The sequence below is a fragment of the Misgurnus anguillicaudatus genome, chromosome 3 (assembly GCF_027580225.2).
Source record: "Misgurnus anguillicaudatus chromosome 3, ASM2758022v2, whole genome shotgun sequence".
Taxonomy (NCBI): domain Eukaryota; kingdom Metazoa; phylum Chordata; class Actinopteri; order Cypriniformes; family Cobitidae; genus Misgurnus; species Misgurnus anguillicaudatus.
The window spans coordinates 6231228-6247656 of record NC_073339.2 but is presented as its reverse complement, the minus strand read 5'-3'; the positions used below and the strand labels follow the sequence as shown (position 1 = coordinate 6247656).

Below are 16429 nucleotides of genomic sequence, written 5' to 3'. Positions count from 1 at the left end.
ATTTTATTGAACTTAACATATTTTGCGTTGCAGAGTTTTTAATAATAAAAAATAGAAACAAATTACTGTTACAGCCACAAGTATGTAAGTAAAACTACATTTCCCAGCATACTCCTGTGAAAGCGTTTTCAAATGCTTGTCATTTCATGCTGACCCAAGATCAGTTAAATTTCAACAGACCTATTAAATCTACATTAATAAAAAGATCGAAGCTGATCCTGGATCAGGCACGAGTAACAAGCGTAACGTTACGTTTGAATGACGCGCGTAGTGTGCGCCAGACTGTAGTGAGAGCGCGGAAAAGGGGTTTTCAACTGTTTTCGGGTTTCATCGGTTCTGAATGACTATTTGTCCCGTGTAAACAGACCGTCGGTCCAATATGTTTTCTCCCCGCGGCACCCCGAGCTCAGGCCGCAGACAGACTCCCCGGAGCGCCGTTCGGAAGAGTTTGAGCGCGGCTCAGCCGGGACTGTTCTCACCACGCCGTTCGGCAGCCAGGTAAAACATACTGAGTAAAATCGACACATTAATATTTGTATAAGATATGGCATGCACTGTAAAGTACCACTGTAACACCAATCTTTTCATATACCAAGTTTCTGTTTGTGATATTATAGTAACGTTAGTGCTGTATTTTTATTTACTATGCGTATGTTCCTGGCCATTTTTCCCCTCAGGTTTATAGGTTATAAAAGATGCAGCAATTAAATTTTTTATATGATTATTCAGACTGATATCTGCCGATACCAAAAGCTTGGTGGTTATATTAACTTGCATTAAATAAAGATTAAATTTTTTTAAATGTAATTTATTCATATAATGACCAATAATATTGAACTACTGATGTTCATTTACATTTTCTATATACGGAGCTCAAATTCATTTCATTTTCATGTTCTCTTTTGATTGACAGGATATATCGGCCACGACTATCGGCTGTTTTTAAACTATCGGCTGTAATGTGAAAATGTGCTTTTGTCAACCAATACCAATTATTGGCCGACGTGTTAGTGCATCTCAAGTCATAGGGTCTTGAAATTAAACTACCTATCTAATTAAAGACTTTGTTACATGTCATTGCTTTAACTTAGTACAATAAATAATAACGATTATCATAATACTTATACAATAGTAATTTTTTTGACAAATCCCTTTGCTGTTTTTTTCTTATCGAAATGATGTATTTTTTATTATTATTTCTTTAATGTTATATTAGTGATATTAATATTAGTTTATTATAAATAATTAATTGCAATTACTTTATTGACATAAATACGTTTTGAAGTGTTGATTTTATTGTTTTTTATTAAGACGGTTTCAGCTGTAACAACATAAACAAGCGTCTGCCGTTGACCGCACGTAACTTCCGGTAAACTCCGCTAAGAATAAATAACAACATAGTTCTTTAAATCAGGTTTATTTATATGACAAGCAAAAAACAACACAGATTACCTAGGAAACCAAAACATGTGTTATTTTCGACAATACATCTGTTCAAGAGATCAGTTTAGCAACTAGTCAGACCACTAAAAAAACACGAAACCGGAAGTAAAGTTCGGATCCAGACGTGTATCGCGTCAGCGCACGTGCGTCCGATGAAACCGTCTATACTTTTTGTATATTTTATAAAGTGTCCATAATTACCTAAACTAAGAAAATAATAATTTATATATAATATATTTAGTTTTATGACTCCACATTTAACCACATGTAAAATAATTATATTTATAATATATTTTAAATAAAAACAACTTCCATAATTAATTACATCAGACAGGTTTTTCTTTTGAGCAAAATGTATTTTATTTTAATTTTCGTGTGCACATTTATGAGAAAGAAACAACGTTATGGATGTGACTTTTTCTGTTATGTACATGACAAGCCTGAAAGCTGCATACTTAACTATGGAACCCCGCAGGGATGATGTATTTTGTTGGCTAACCCGGAAGTTAACAGTACACTGGTTCTCTTTGCCATAAAACCCATTAATTGTTCCCATAGACTTATGGATTTTTGCAAAAAAATAAACTCTATGTTTAACAAAAGTTTATGACATTTACACAGTTTTTCCAACAAGTTAATCTTCACAGATGAACAAAGCTGATTTTTGAAGTCTAAATGCATTTACTATGAACAAAAAACAAAAACAAATTTAGACTTAAAAATTCATAAAAGTTGTGTTCATCTGTGAAGTTTATTTAGTTGGACAAAACGTGTAAGTGTCATAAACTTTGTTAATCATAAAGCTTGTTTTCTGTGATAATCCAAAATAAATGGTCTTTATAGCAAGGGAGCCGCTGACTTCCGGGGTTGGCCCCGTCATCCCTGCGGCACTCTGTTGCTCTATAGTTTTCTGTAGCTGATGTCTTACGTCCATTCGTCTGCTTTCAGATCAGCGTCCTCTCGAGTGCAGAGTCATGCCGCTGTGGATTCGAGAAATTTTGACGTTCAGACGTTCGGATCATCTCTGCCCGTCAAAGTAATGGAAGCGCTCACCATGGCCGATGGTAAAGATAAGCATCCCACACCGTATATAAAGGCTGTCTCTCAAAACCCATAAGCTGCCAAACATGCAGTCTAGGTGGGCAGTTGGTGAAGGTTTTTCATTATATGACATTGTGTTGCAGTGGATGATCAGATCTCAGTAAAGGTTGAAGAGTCAGGTTGGGCGTGGATGGTTTGTGGAGAGAGGTTGATCATATGGAAAGTATCTCAGACCGCTGTGGCGAAGGTGAGAAGGAGACACAATCGCTTGTTTTGATGTATTAGCTGCTGATTGTGTAACTGTGTTTGTCCTCTCGTTGTTGTCGTAGTTGTCGGTGTGCAAGGACCTCCAGTTGCCTTCCAGTGAGTTTGCGTACAGCGCCGATCTCATTTCCATAAATTCTTCCAGTTCTTTGAAGACGGCACCCATACAGGTGAGCTCTTCCTTCGGTAGAGAGAAGAAATACAATTGACCGCATTTCTAATCTGTTGTATATCCTTTTGCAGTCCATCTGTGCGTTGGTTGTGTCTCCAGATGGTTCAGCTCGTTTCTGGCCCAGTCTGGCTCACGAAGGCACGTACACTGAGACGTCTATGGACCTGGGTGGAAACCTGTGCAACTATGTAGCATCCATTAAGGTGGACAGTCGCACTTAATGAGCTTTTATTTATACAGTTATGTTTAGAGATATTTATTTGTCTTCTTCCCTCAACCAGGGTGGTAATTTCATTGTGTCGTCGTTCGGCGGCCAGGTGCTCCGGGTCATTCCGGAATCGTCCGGTAAACTGAACCAGAGGCCCGCGCAGCAGGGTCAGAGAATCCTGTCAGGAATTGGCCGCAGAGTTTCCAGCCTATTCGGCATCCGCGGAGCCCCGTCAGACCTCACGGTTAGAACCGTCCTCAATTCTCACTGTGATATTAGGTTGGATGTGTTCGGATGCTGACGGATGTCTCTCCTCTCAGGTGTTCAGCGTGTTGTGGATGAAAGAGCCCGGCTGGCTGTATACTCTCAGCTCTTGTGGGATCAATAAGTGGGAGGTGTATGAGAACTATGAACAGCAGGTTTTGAACTGGAGCATCAATCAGAACATCGCAGACAGCATCGCCGATGCCATCTGGGTCAGAATTACATGCAAGCTTAACACATTTTTATAACCAACAAATCCATTATATGTGGTCTGATCGACTGTCTGGTTTTGTATGTGTATGCATATCCTTCATCTTTTGTAGGACTCGGAAAGCAACTACTCCGAGATCAAGAAAGGAGTTAAAGTTGCTTATCTGGACATGCAGCTCAGCAAGTAAGTTTGATGATGTTGAATATCATATTCATATTTGTGTAAATACGAATGTTTTAGGGTGTTCCTGTGGCTCAAACGTCATCAGTGCATTTTGTCTGCCAAGGTCATGCATTCGATCCCAGGACAACATACTTATTAAATATATAGACTGAATATACCCCGTTGCATAAACGTATCTGCTAAATGCATGCATGTAAATACACAGCTTGATTGGTCAGCTGTAGCTTGTGCCTGATTGGCTGTCACTGTATGTCTCTGCAGAGCTGGATTGGTGGTGCTGGCAGCAGCGTGGCATCCTGCCGACACACCGTGCCTCGCATATTTCTGCCTGGTCACTCTTGCAGAAACCACAGCCCCCAGCCCAGACCAGCTCACTGTGGAGGTTACAAAATACAACCCGCCCTTCCAGGTACATCAGATGCTTTATTCGAGAAGGACTAAGATTTTTAATGCATCAGTAAGCAAAGACATGTATTTTTATTTGTGTGGTAGAATGAGGAGGAGCTACAGAAGACTCGTTTGATTTTGCCTGTGCTGTCCAGTCCTGCTGCATATCTCTATAATGAGGAGATGGTGTACGCCTGCAGCACCGGAGCTGGACGTGGAGGTCCTCCAGAAGAGAAGATTTCTTTTAGCCTTCCAGGTATGTGTTGTGATGTCAGTAAACCCAAACTAACTAGTGGTTTGGAATCCTGGTAGCTTTCATAACAACCAGCATTATTGCTGTGTAGTCTATCATACAAATGTAATAAAAGTAAAGTTGTTCTAGAGGTGGTAAATGCAATTTATGCTGATGTATACATTTTAGGGTCAGCTTATGATCTTAAAAATCTTTTGATCTAAAGGCATATGTTAAAATGTTTGAACTGAGTTTTATAGACAAAAAATAATTGTGCAAATATATTAATTCTTTTCAAAAGTTTTATTACATTTTTTTTTTTTGAAATGCACGAATAAGAGCAAAGAAAAAGCAACCAAAAAGAGTCCAGAATATATGGAAACTTCTTTAAGGCTAAATTTACACGACAACAATGTAGTAAAACATAGAAACGTTTGTCCCTTGCGTTGCTGAAAAATTTTACGTGCACACAACAATGCTGTCAAAAAGATCTATGTTCATACGGATCTGTGAAAACGACTAAATCCGCTGTATTACATCTGCCAGGCAAGTAGATGGCGACGTTACCTTGTAAAGAAACACATTTTTCTACACAGCGATAAATAAAAACAATCAAGACAGTGTCAGCATTAAGCAGTTTTGTTCAGACAGATGATGAGATAAGTTTATTACTACAAGTGACCCTGGACTATAAAACACCAACATAAAACTTAGTTGAAGCGTTAATAAACTCAGTATCTTCAGCAGCACAAACAGAATATTGAAAGTCAAGTTCAAGTTGTAAGTCAAGTTGTTTTGGTTATACTTGCACATGCCTATAGGCTAAATAAGCATATGCACATGCCGTCACTCCCGTTTACGTAGAAATGACAAGGCGTCATCAAAAACGTGCACTTTGAAACCTGTCTTCAAAGGTTTCTTTTGCTTTTTCAGGATCCCAAAACACCATTGTTGTATAAACGAACAGCCAAACTGTTTATGGTTAAAAAATTCTATTTATGGTTAAAAATGCTGTCTTGTAAACAGCTCAGGGTGAACCCTTAACTTTTTCCCTGCCATTGATGAGTTATCTCATAACATTTTGAGAAAACACTTCCCTGCCGAGTTTTATGCCTATCCATAGTTTAGTTATTATTCTCTAGGTGGCGCTCTTACACAAATTTTAAAACACTAAAGTATCCATGGATTCAGAAACAGTAAAAACTCTGTTTATGTTTTAATTTTTACTTTTGTGATTATAACTTTTGTGAAAATTATAAAAATGCTGGCGCTGGCAACTTTAAAAAAAACACTGGTGGGGAAAGAGTTAAAAATGCTTGATAAAATATTTAAAAAAATATTTTTTTTAATTCTAGGCAAAGTGTAAAGATTTATTTTGCATTTGTCACTCAAAGGTTTTGAATAATTACTATTACTTTAAAATGTAGAGAAAAGTGACCCTAGATGTTTGAACAGTAGTTTATATAAATTTACATTTGGGGGATGTATGCCAAGACATTTTTTCCTGTGGCCAGTGTTTGTTTTTAATAGAAGCATCGCACTTTAAAAAAAAACTTTTTTTGTCCGTGCTCAGCATTTTTTCCGCGTTCAGTTGAAAAATTTTCAACTTTGGGTAAAACACTCAGCTCAACAATGTCACTTTTCACTCAGCCGTCCAATCACAGTGGAGGAGGGGCGGGGCAAAAAACACAACAATCAATCGGCGCATCGTACAATGACTGATAAACAAAACGGAATATCATAGCAACCAAAGCTCTCAGCCGCGTTTAAACACCCCCTTAAGCTGCCTTTCCACTGCACATGACAAATGATGTCCGATAAACCGGAAGTCATTAATTTCCTATGAGTCGCAAAGGGGCTGCGTGAGGTGGCGACTATCTGCGGATGCGGAATTTTCGGATCCGTTTTGAGCGTTGGATCCGTAAAAATATTTAAACTTGTGCGACTACACCGCATACGATATGCCAGAAGTAATGTATTTCAATCAAAAACAGTGTGTGAGGTAAACATTTTTAATCCTTTTTGTTAACTTTATCAGTAACATTTGAATCCTTAAAAAAACAATTGATTACTGTTAAGTAATAAATTATTAATTTAATATGTATACGTAAATTTAATCTTGTCTCCATATTAAAAATATTAGTAGTCTTTGTTCATATATGCATATTGGAATGAAGCCTCTTGCGCTGGAATGAGCTTCCCTCCCATGTTACGATTAAACTGAAACTTCATTACGACTGCCACTAGGGGGCGAAGTCCGACAATCGTGTCATTTTGTCATGTGCAGTGAAAAGGCGGCTTTAGAGATCACTTTTGAATTATCCAATTCTCTGTGTATAAAATCCCTTCCTTAATTTTTCCTCTTTGAATATCCAGACCAGTTTAACTCCGAAGTAAAAAAATGCTTGTGTATTTCATTAATGTTGACGTTTAAGTTTATCATTGGTCTTTCTGTACTTTGTGTGGTGTATGTTAAAGTCGTTTGTTTCTGTTTCACAGGTGATCGTATCTGTGGTGCTGGAGTGTGCGAGGGTCTACCTGTGTTTTTCTCTCAGAATAGTGGACTTGTTGTAGTGACAGCACGTGAGAGCGCTTCCCTCCTGCCCGAAAACATGGAGGAATCGCTCTGCACATCAGTGGCCGGACCGGAGGTCTGTCATGTCAAGTTTTTCATCACCCTTTTACTGAGCTTCAGAAACAATTTCCTTATGTTATGAGCATCGCATCAAGTTTATTAAATGCAGACCTAAACAAACTAGACATGTTTTTCTGTGTTTTTTGCAGGGCACTACATTAGAGACGCCCCCTAAAATAGATATGGTGGCCAATGAGGACAAAACTAAACTGCTCAAACAAGCTTTCCTGCAGTTCTGCCGGTAAGTGATCCACCAAATCTTAACGATTTATTTCTGGTGTATGATGTTGTGCTTTACATACATGTTGTGACTGCATGTTATGAAGAGTATGTCCTGTGTTTTTCTCTGTAGTCATGATCTGATTGGTGCTCAGAGCATGGTGGATAACCTCTTTCCGAGCGATGGAGAAGGAAGTGCAGAACTGGATGGGGTTGTGACCCAGATTGACCTGGATCTTGTGGACGACTATCCCGCGTGTGACCCCCGCTGGGCAGAGTCTGTACCCGACGGTGAGATTAGGAGAGAAAACATTACATTTTGTATCATTTGGTTGGAATATGTAATGGTTATAGGCTAAGTAGCATGTTTTATCTATCATACATCAGTTTTGAAGTTTTATTAGAGATGCACCAATATTTAATTTTTATACTGATTATTTAAGCTGATATCTGCAGATACCAATGGTTTGGTGCTTATATTAACTTGCATTAACTACATTCTGAAGATTTAATAGTCATTCATATAATGACCATTAATTTGAACATCAAACTATTGATGTTAATTTACATTTTCTATACACAGAGCTCAAATTCATTGCATTTCCCTGTTATGGATATATATATATATCAGACGATAGTTCTAAAAATTGCTTTTATTAACCGTTGCCGATTTTTGGCCGATATATCGGTATATTTCTATTAGACATGCGTATGCATAGATGACATTTTGCGTATATCAGTGATGCGTGGAGTATAAACAACCTGCACACGACTGACGTTTTCAACTAACCCGCCCGCAACTCGTACCGCTAAAAAATAAATAGTTTACCTGACCTGCTCCCTGGCTCACATTTTTTAATAGTAATTGTTTAAAATAGTTAACTGGCATCTTTATTTCAAACGACCTGACCAACGGCGACCTGAATATCATTTAAAATATTTTTGGATAACTCGTGACCCCGGGTGACTGCAGGCACCCACTCATTTCGGATCAACCCGTGCATCACTGGCGTATATCATTACTTTAAAGGCTAATGTAAATCATCTTTACGTCAGCCATAACCCAAATCAGATTTATCTACAGTGTGAAAAAAGCCTACATAACCTGGAGTGTGTTTTGTCCTCTAGAGGGCGCTGGGTTTACGCTGACGTCTCTGATCCTGCTGCATCAGTTGGAGGATAAGATGAAAGCTCACCGCTGCCTCATGGACTTCCTGTTGCAGGTTCCTTAATGTTACAAAGCTATTTTTCACATTTCAATGAGAAGATCTCCCGTACTTGACGTGGTATTTGTTTGTTTGCTCCTCAGACGGGTCTTTTAGATCGCCTCACCTCCGCCACGGTGCGCTCCAATCCTATGGCGACCCGACTCTTGCTGTGCGAACACGCGGAGAAGCTTTCAGCCGCCATTGTGCTGAAGAACCATCACGCCAAACATCCAGAGCTGGTGAACGCGGCCATCCTGTCCACCTTGAAGAAGAACAACACAGAAATCCCCGCCAACTTAACTCCTGCTGATGTTTTCTTCAGAGAGGTGTGAAATTACAGTTTTTTACAAGTGGTAGAGCATCGCGATAGCAGATCAAAGGCAGTGTTGCAGTCAAGACCAGAGATTGGCGTCGACTTGGACTCAACACTCGATCACTGGTCACGGTCTCGAGTTGGACTCGACTACAACACTGCTCAAAAGTCATTGTTTCGCTTCTTAGGGAACACACTGATTAAATGTAAACAATGAATGCACTCCAAGTTGCTTGGATAAAAGCGTATGCCAGATGTGTAAATGTAAATTAATTTCTGTCTTCTTTTTTAGGTGTCTCAGATATCCTCGATCTTTGAGTGCCTGTTGGATGAAGAGGAAAAAGGTTTAAAAGAGAATCCTGATGAATCCGTGCAGTGGGCTGAAGTTGTGCTCAGTGTCAATGACATCATCAAGGTGCGTAGTCCCATACGTACTGCGGTCACAACCGTGCTAGTGACCATTTTTTATTATTAGTCGGTCGCACTCCTCTGGGTTCATTAGAAGCAAAGACAAAACTTAAATATTGATGTCTTCAAGTCTCATTCTTGTCTTTATAACTCAAGTTTCTCTCTTCTGAGTTTATAAAATCAATCATTGAAATATGTTTTGCAGGATATGCTTCAAGCTGCAACACAGTACAGAGAGACCAAAGCATCTTTATACAGAGCCCCAGAGAGCTCCAGTCCCGAACCCGAGTACATCCCATGGACAGGTAGATGTTCTCCAGACCAACACAACACAGTCAAATAAATGAAGTAAATCAGGTTTCTCATTACATCTTTCCAACTCCTCAGCCTCAGGTGGAGTGGGCGGTGTTCGGACGGCGATCGCACGCCAGCACGAGTTGATCATCCGGGCGGCGTATCCTTACGCAGACGCCGGGCTACGCAATGTCCTGAGTGAGCAGCTGGCGGCGCTGCTGGACTCTCTGCTGAGCGGTTACGTGGTTCAGCTGACGTCTCTCCGACGCCCCGCACAGCAGGAACGATATGACGCTTTGGAGCACGAGTACTTTCAGAAACGCTCGGAGCTGCTCGCACCTCTGCGTGAGTTAATGGCACTGAAATGGAGTCGTTTTTATGATTATTTGTTTGATGAGTACAAGATGAGCAAATATGTTACCCTGTCTGTGAAATCTAGGCTAAAGTATCATAATCTAATAATGAGATTAAGAGCCTGATTGGTTTTACATTGATTTCAGTCATTGACATGACTCAGTCGATATTTAAAGGTATTATGGTTACCATATTTTCCGGACTTTGAGACGCACTTTTTTATAGTTTGGCGGGTCCTGCGACTTCTAGCCAGGTGCGACTTACACGTCAAAATTATTTCATATGAACCAAGAGACACCACCACCGCCCACAGCCGCGAGAGTCCGCCCCACGCCGCTCCCGTACCATGCGATCCAATGGATTTATGGATGTGGAATGACTTCGGGACCTTTTTGAACATGATTTGGCTTGTCGTGTTAATTTAGCCTATCATGTAAATAACTGTTAACGTTACTTTAACATGTACGGACACCTATTTAGCCTGCTTTTCTGTGCTAGTTGATTAACTTGCCTTTCCAGATTAAATGTCTGTTCTTCGACTTGGATTTTGTGAAATCAATTTCTAAATAAACGCAACGTACGCGTAAGTTCTGCATGCACTTACTGAAGTATGTAGTCCATTTGTCGCAATGCGCATGTGACGTACGTCACTGCATGTGTATAAGTCAAATGAACTATGCTTTGCAAGGCTGCGCATGTGCTTGTGTATGCTAAAAAAAGTGTGTATATATATATATATATATATATATATATATATATATATATATATATATATATATATATATATATATATATATATATATATATATATATATATATATATATATATATAAAATATATATATATATATAAAAAATATATATATATATAAAATATATATATATATATATATATAAAATATATACAAAATCCAAGCCGAAAGAACAGACATTTAATCTGAAAAGGCAAGTTATTCAACTTAACAATAGCAGACAGAACAGCAGGTTTAATAGATGTCTGTACGTTAAAGTAATATTGTGTTTTTAAACGATAAACCATAGCATACAGAACTTACCTGGAAGGTTGAATAGGCTAAATTAACCGAACAAGCCAACTAGCGTGAAGTTTGCATACTTGTCATTCCACATCACTGAATCATTGAATTACATAAATACAGAAGCGGCATATAGCGAACTCTCGCAGCTGTAGACGGTAATGATGTCTCTTGCCTCATAAATGTCAAAATTTATTCATACTGACTTGGAAGGCGCACCTGAATATAAGACACAGCACCAGCCAAGTTATGAAAAAAAATCGCGGCTTATAGACCAAAAAATACGGTACCCAGGGCTCAAGTTGTCGTGCACACAGACCGACCATAGTTCATTCACCTTATGCTTACTAAATATGTAAATGATATAAAAGTACTATGCAATAGCAATAAAATTAATATAAATTTTTTCACTCTCACAGTGGAGTTGGGTCAACATCAGTGGGTGGCAGCGCTGGCGGAGAAATACTGCGACTTTGACATATTAGTGCAGCTGTGTGAGCGGACAGATAACCAGAGTCGACTGCAGCAATACATGGTCAAATTTGCTGATCAGGTAACAAAACTGATCCAGAAAGCAAGCCATGGCTTTTATGTGTTGTTGTAGCTTTTTGGCATGAACAAAGTGTGTACAAATTAAATATGAAATGGAAACATTTACCCATAATCCTCTGTGTTTGCTGTAGAACTTTGCAGACTTCTTGTTCCGCTGGTATATGGAGAAAGGCAAGAGAGGGAAGCTGCTGTCTCAGCCAGTAGCAACTCACCATCAGCTGGCCAGCTTCCTGCAGGCTCACAATCATCTCAGCTGGCTGCATGACATACATGTGCAAGACTACCAGAGAGTAAGAGCGCTTGTTTTCAACATAAAATCATCTTGCATAATGTAAAGAACATTCTGTGAAAATATCATCTTTATTATTGACTGAGTAAGATCATGTCAAATATTAAAATCAAAATTTTTATAATCATTAGATTATGAGACTGTTATGCTGTCTTGTCTTTATAACAGGCACATCGCACTCTGTACGATCAAGCCCTTACGGAGACGAAATACTTCACTAAGAAGAAGACCCTGCTGGCCCTCAGTAAACTCACAGCTCTCGCGTCTGACATGCCTGAAGCCGTACACCACAGACAGCTCAACGGTTTGTCCTCTCTTTGTTTCTATACTGAGATTTGATCAATTCATCTGAGGCGTGTTGTAGGGTTAATCACAGAGTATAGTTCGTTTTTTTAAGTTGGCGCAAACTTACGTGCACAGTTAAATGCGCACAGCTTTACAAAGTGTAGACTCATATGTGTACACAGACGTTGGATGCATGCGTTTTGCAACAAAATGCAGCCGCACTGTACATGGACCCCTGTGTACGCGTAAAAAAAGGGGCCATACTTATTTGTACATGCTGTGACTATACAAATCACAACATATAAATAGGAAAATGTTGGTGTTATTTTGTCTCTTATTGGGAGCAGTATGCTAGCTGGAGCTATTTACAGGGCTGTGATTCTTCCGGATAAATCCGGAATTCCGGCTTTTCCGACCTGAAAATGAGACTTTCGTGAATCATGCAAATCCAATTTTTTGTGTGTGCGTGTTGGTGGGGGGTTGCAAGGCACCGTTATAAATAACCGCATATCACTACGCATTAGTCTATTTATTTGTCACGATGGAACTTCATTCAAAGCAGAGCTCACCAAAGAGCTTGCAGTCAGATCTCCGGCGTGTGTTGTTGGCTGCGAATTAAAAAAAAACATGCGTTTGCCAACAAATAGTATGAGATAAACACATCTTTCACTCTCAACCAAACTAACAAACTAGCCAATCAGAAGTAGAATGGGGAGGGGTCTTTGAGGTGCGGCTGAGGTGAGGTCCAGCTACAGATGCCGCGCGGCCGCGGTGAAGTCATAACAAGTTAACGTTGTCACGAGGATGAAGAGTAAATTTATGAAGCCTAGGTAAGACAACCTAATTGATAAAGGACCTAAATCAGTGGCGCTGGGCATGGATAGAAGGAATAGGCAGAAACAAACAGCAATTTAGTAGTAAGAAAATTAAGAGAACCCGCCAGGTGTTTGCTGCTTTGACAAAACTGTCCGTTTCAAATCAGGCTATGCCAGTAATGTAAATATCAGATTTCTCGTCGAGGTGAAATGCTGTCTCGCAATATCAATATAAAGTTGCGTTTGTGTCAAAACGTTTGCTTGCATTATTATTCTGTAATCACTTATGTTAACGCACGCATATAAGTTACGCAAACAGATCCAACTTCATCCTGACGAACACACGCATACATTTGGTCCTCTTAATGGTTTGTGAATCTGGCAGTAATGCTTGTGATTACAGAATAATATAATGACAAACACACACATTCATGGATCTGGTTTGCCTGTGCGTGTGCGTGAAACGCGTAGCTCGACTGTGCCAAAAGAACTATGCAAAAGACAAATGCACTTGACTGCCTTTCCAGAAAGTCATAACATTTGAATTAAGTAAGAAATGTTGCTATCAATAATTAATCTGTATTAAATGCCCCCACTAATTATTCTATAAACATTACACAAGTTTTGAACAATAGCAAATCCCATTTATCAAATTGTGTATGTGGCTTGTGTGCCTTATTATTACCATATGCAAGATTTTACTAAAAGGGCATACATTTGTTTAGAAGAACATAAAAATCCTCATAGATCTAGTCACTTATTTTTACTCTCAAAATGCACCACATTGATTAATGTACTTTTAAATGCACAAAATGATTTTGTTCAGTCTATGCAGTGGCAAGGCTACATAATGGTCAGGGTGGCACTTGCCCACGCATTGACGATTGGCCACTCAGATCAATCAACTTTGAGCCCAAATTATATTTCAACTGTATTTAATTTTATATAAGTGTGTGCGTGCGTGCGTGCGTGCGTGCGTGCGTGCGTGCATGTGTGCATATGTATGTCGCCACGTCATGGTAGGTGTGCCGTATATTTTCCTGCTTTTTTGTCCTTTGCCAATCACACATATGTATTTACTTCCAGTCTTTGTGAATAAGCAAAAGTCCCAAAAAGTCGGCGTGTTTCTTTAAGACCAGAGTATAGTCTGGGTTTTTTTATGTGTCCGCGAAGGCACAACTTTTCAAAGTGTAGTTTATTTGACTCGTAAGTGTACAAAGACGTTTGACGCATGCTTATCGTGACAAAATGCAATGCATCTCCTGAGCTACATACTATATTCTCCTGTACGCGCATGCATGACCGATGCATACAAAGTACATGCGTTTACAAAAATCCGGCGGTGCACATACTATGCACGCTAACCCGATGCTTTAGCATTTTTAACTGTAGTGCTCAATCAGGTGATGCTGGTTCGAATTCATCCCGTGATGTAGCCATATTGCATTTTCCATCTGTACTGCATTTTAATAAAACATGTCAAAGGTGATTTGTGTCTTATTAAAAGTTTATATATATATATATCGTGTTTGTTTTTGTAGATATAGTGGAGCAGGAAAGATTTCTGCTTCATCAAGAGACTCTGCCTAAACAACTGCTGGATGAGAAACAACTGAATCCAGATACGATGCCTCTGCTGACTCCTCATAACCTCATTAATGTAAGAAAGCACATGCACATTAAGAGTGGGACGTATGAGTATACAATCAAAATAATTTATCTTCATTTATATTCATCTTTAGCTCTATATCTGCGATGAGAACCGCGGAGCCAACGAGTACGACTTTAAGAAAGCTCTTGATCTGCTTGAATACATTGAGGAGGTACCTGCATTTAAAACGTCTATGGTGTTATTGTATAAAACATTTACTCAGCTGTGTATAATATATTCATTCATCATCTTCGTGTCTGTAGGAGGAAGTTGTTGATGTTGAGGCCCTGAAGCGAGAGATCTTCAGTAAGGCCTTGACGAAGGATTGGAAAGAGAGGTGAGCTTCGAAAAACATCCGTTAAATGCTTTGATGTTTTGCTTTATTGTTCGTGAATGATGGTTGGACTCCTGTCTGTTATTGTGGAGACATTTCCACGTTCCTAAACATGAAACGAAACGTGATTGGTTGCTTTAAGTGTCAGTCATATGGCCTCTTGGGTGGTCCTTGGCCATAAGCTCCCAGACTAAAGTGAGACTAATGTGACAATATTAATGTAATGTGAATGTATTTACTACTTCTACATAATAAAGATGCATATAATTCAATTATTTTAAAGTTTAAAACTTACTATTAAATGGTCTTGTGCAATATAGAGATAAGTGTGGATTGTTTTATTAGTTACTTGGTTATAATGGAAATGGGTTGACTGATTGATTGGTGTGTCCTGCAGTTGGTCGTCTTCAGATGATAATGATGACCCGCTGGAAGCAGCCAGAGATAGCACTTTTGTTAAGATCCTGCAGAAACTCATTCAGGAAGGTATAACATCTCTTTCCATTCTGTTATAACACACACACATGACATGACCATTATTAGTTTTTTATTTGAGAATCTTAAGGCTTCAGACATCTTTTGTAGCATAAAATGTATCTGGTTTGTAGTGTATAGTGTCCCACCGTATAATCTGTGTAAACAGGGCATTTTATTTAAAGCACTGATATAGTTATTTAAAACCAGCCATTGATTGACATGTCTTGTGTGCAAACACAGGTGTTTCTCTGCAGTCGTACCTGCCTGATGTGAAGGATCTCCTACAGCAAGAAGAGTTGGAAAATCTTAAATCAAAGCCGTATTTTGTGTTCCTCCTGCGAGCCAATTATGAGCACTACCTTAAAGCTCAGATATGAAATCACTTCCTGTATTTCAGTTTCTTTGTTAATATCAAAAAAATGTTTTTTTTTACTGCATTATAAAATACTTGAGGCAACATTTAAATTTCTGAATAAATTTATGTATTTCTCTAATCGTAAAGACTGGTTATTTTTAAGCAGGTTTGAGTATAAAGAGGAAAAATTTGATACGTTTGATGATGTGTTCCCTTAAAGGTACAGTGCCTACACTTAAAAATGTATAAATGTCACTAGCTAGGTGAAGCAAATCTTTTCAAAATAACGCAAATGCGAATTAGGTGCGTTTCCATCCAATTCAGTGGCGGCTGGTGACTTATTTTTTTGAAGCGCACGATGTGAATGAGTGTCTTGCGTGTATTTAGGGAACGTGAGCGTCTCTTTTATCATAAACGGTTTTGACGCCTCTCCAGCAGGCACTTATTTTGACAAAACACGTGATGCACACATGATCTCTCCACACGCATGACACATATTTTGGAAAAGGGAACCACACACGTGACAATCCGAACACTTATTTTGAATTAGCGCATCCTCGGAAGAGCAGTCATGAGCCGCCACTGATCCAATTGTTCGATCGTATTACGGTGGTATCTAGTAACCAACAGTAAGGCACGCTTAGAAAATAGAAACAGGACTACATTTAGTTACGATTGGCAAGTTATTCATTTATTAGCAGTGCATAGAAGAAGGAATGCAGACTTTTTGATGCAGGCACTAGCAGCAAGGGCATTACGGCGACGTCGAGCCCCATATATGGGAAAGACAATGTCGGCTAAT

The 16429-nt window shown here is 39.1% G+C and overlaps 1 protein-coding gene across 2 annotated transcripts; it reads left to right on the top strand.

Moving 5' to 3' along the window:
* The first annotated feature begins 232 nt into the window (after positions 1 to 232).
* On the top strand, positions 233 to 15766 carry nup133 (nucleoporin 133). Of its 2 annotated transcripts, none has more exons than XM_073860208.1 (26): positions 233 to 498; positions 2395 to 2507; positions 2628 to 2731; positions 2814 to 2918; positions 2992 to 3123; positions 3202 to 3372; positions 3449 to 3604; positions 3716 to 3786; positions 4048 to 4195; positions 4279 to 4429; positions 6905 to 7056; positions 7190 to 7281; positions 7393 to 7550; positions 8388 to 8482; positions 8569 to 8793; positions 9073 to 9195; positions 9394 to 9493; positions 9576 to 9827; positions 11289 to 11422; positions 11553 to 11711; positions 11879 to 12014; positions 14352 to 14470; positions 14553 to 14633; positions 14725 to 14798; positions 15193 to 15281; positions 15513 to 15766. In XM_073860208.1, the coding sequence occupies exons 1-26, from the start codon at positions 380 to 382 to the stop codon at positions 15647 to 15649; spliced, it is 3396 nt and encodes a 1131-aa protein (XP_073716309.1). In that variant the 5' UTR covers positions 233 to 379; the 3' UTR covers positions 15650 to 15766. The 2 variants fall into 2 exon arrangements, with proteins under 2 accessions (XP_073716309.1, XP_055060276.2); XM_055204301.2 differs by having other exon boundaries at positions 234 to 498; positions 2392 to 2507.
* Positions 15767 to 16429: the final 663 nt, after the last annotated feature.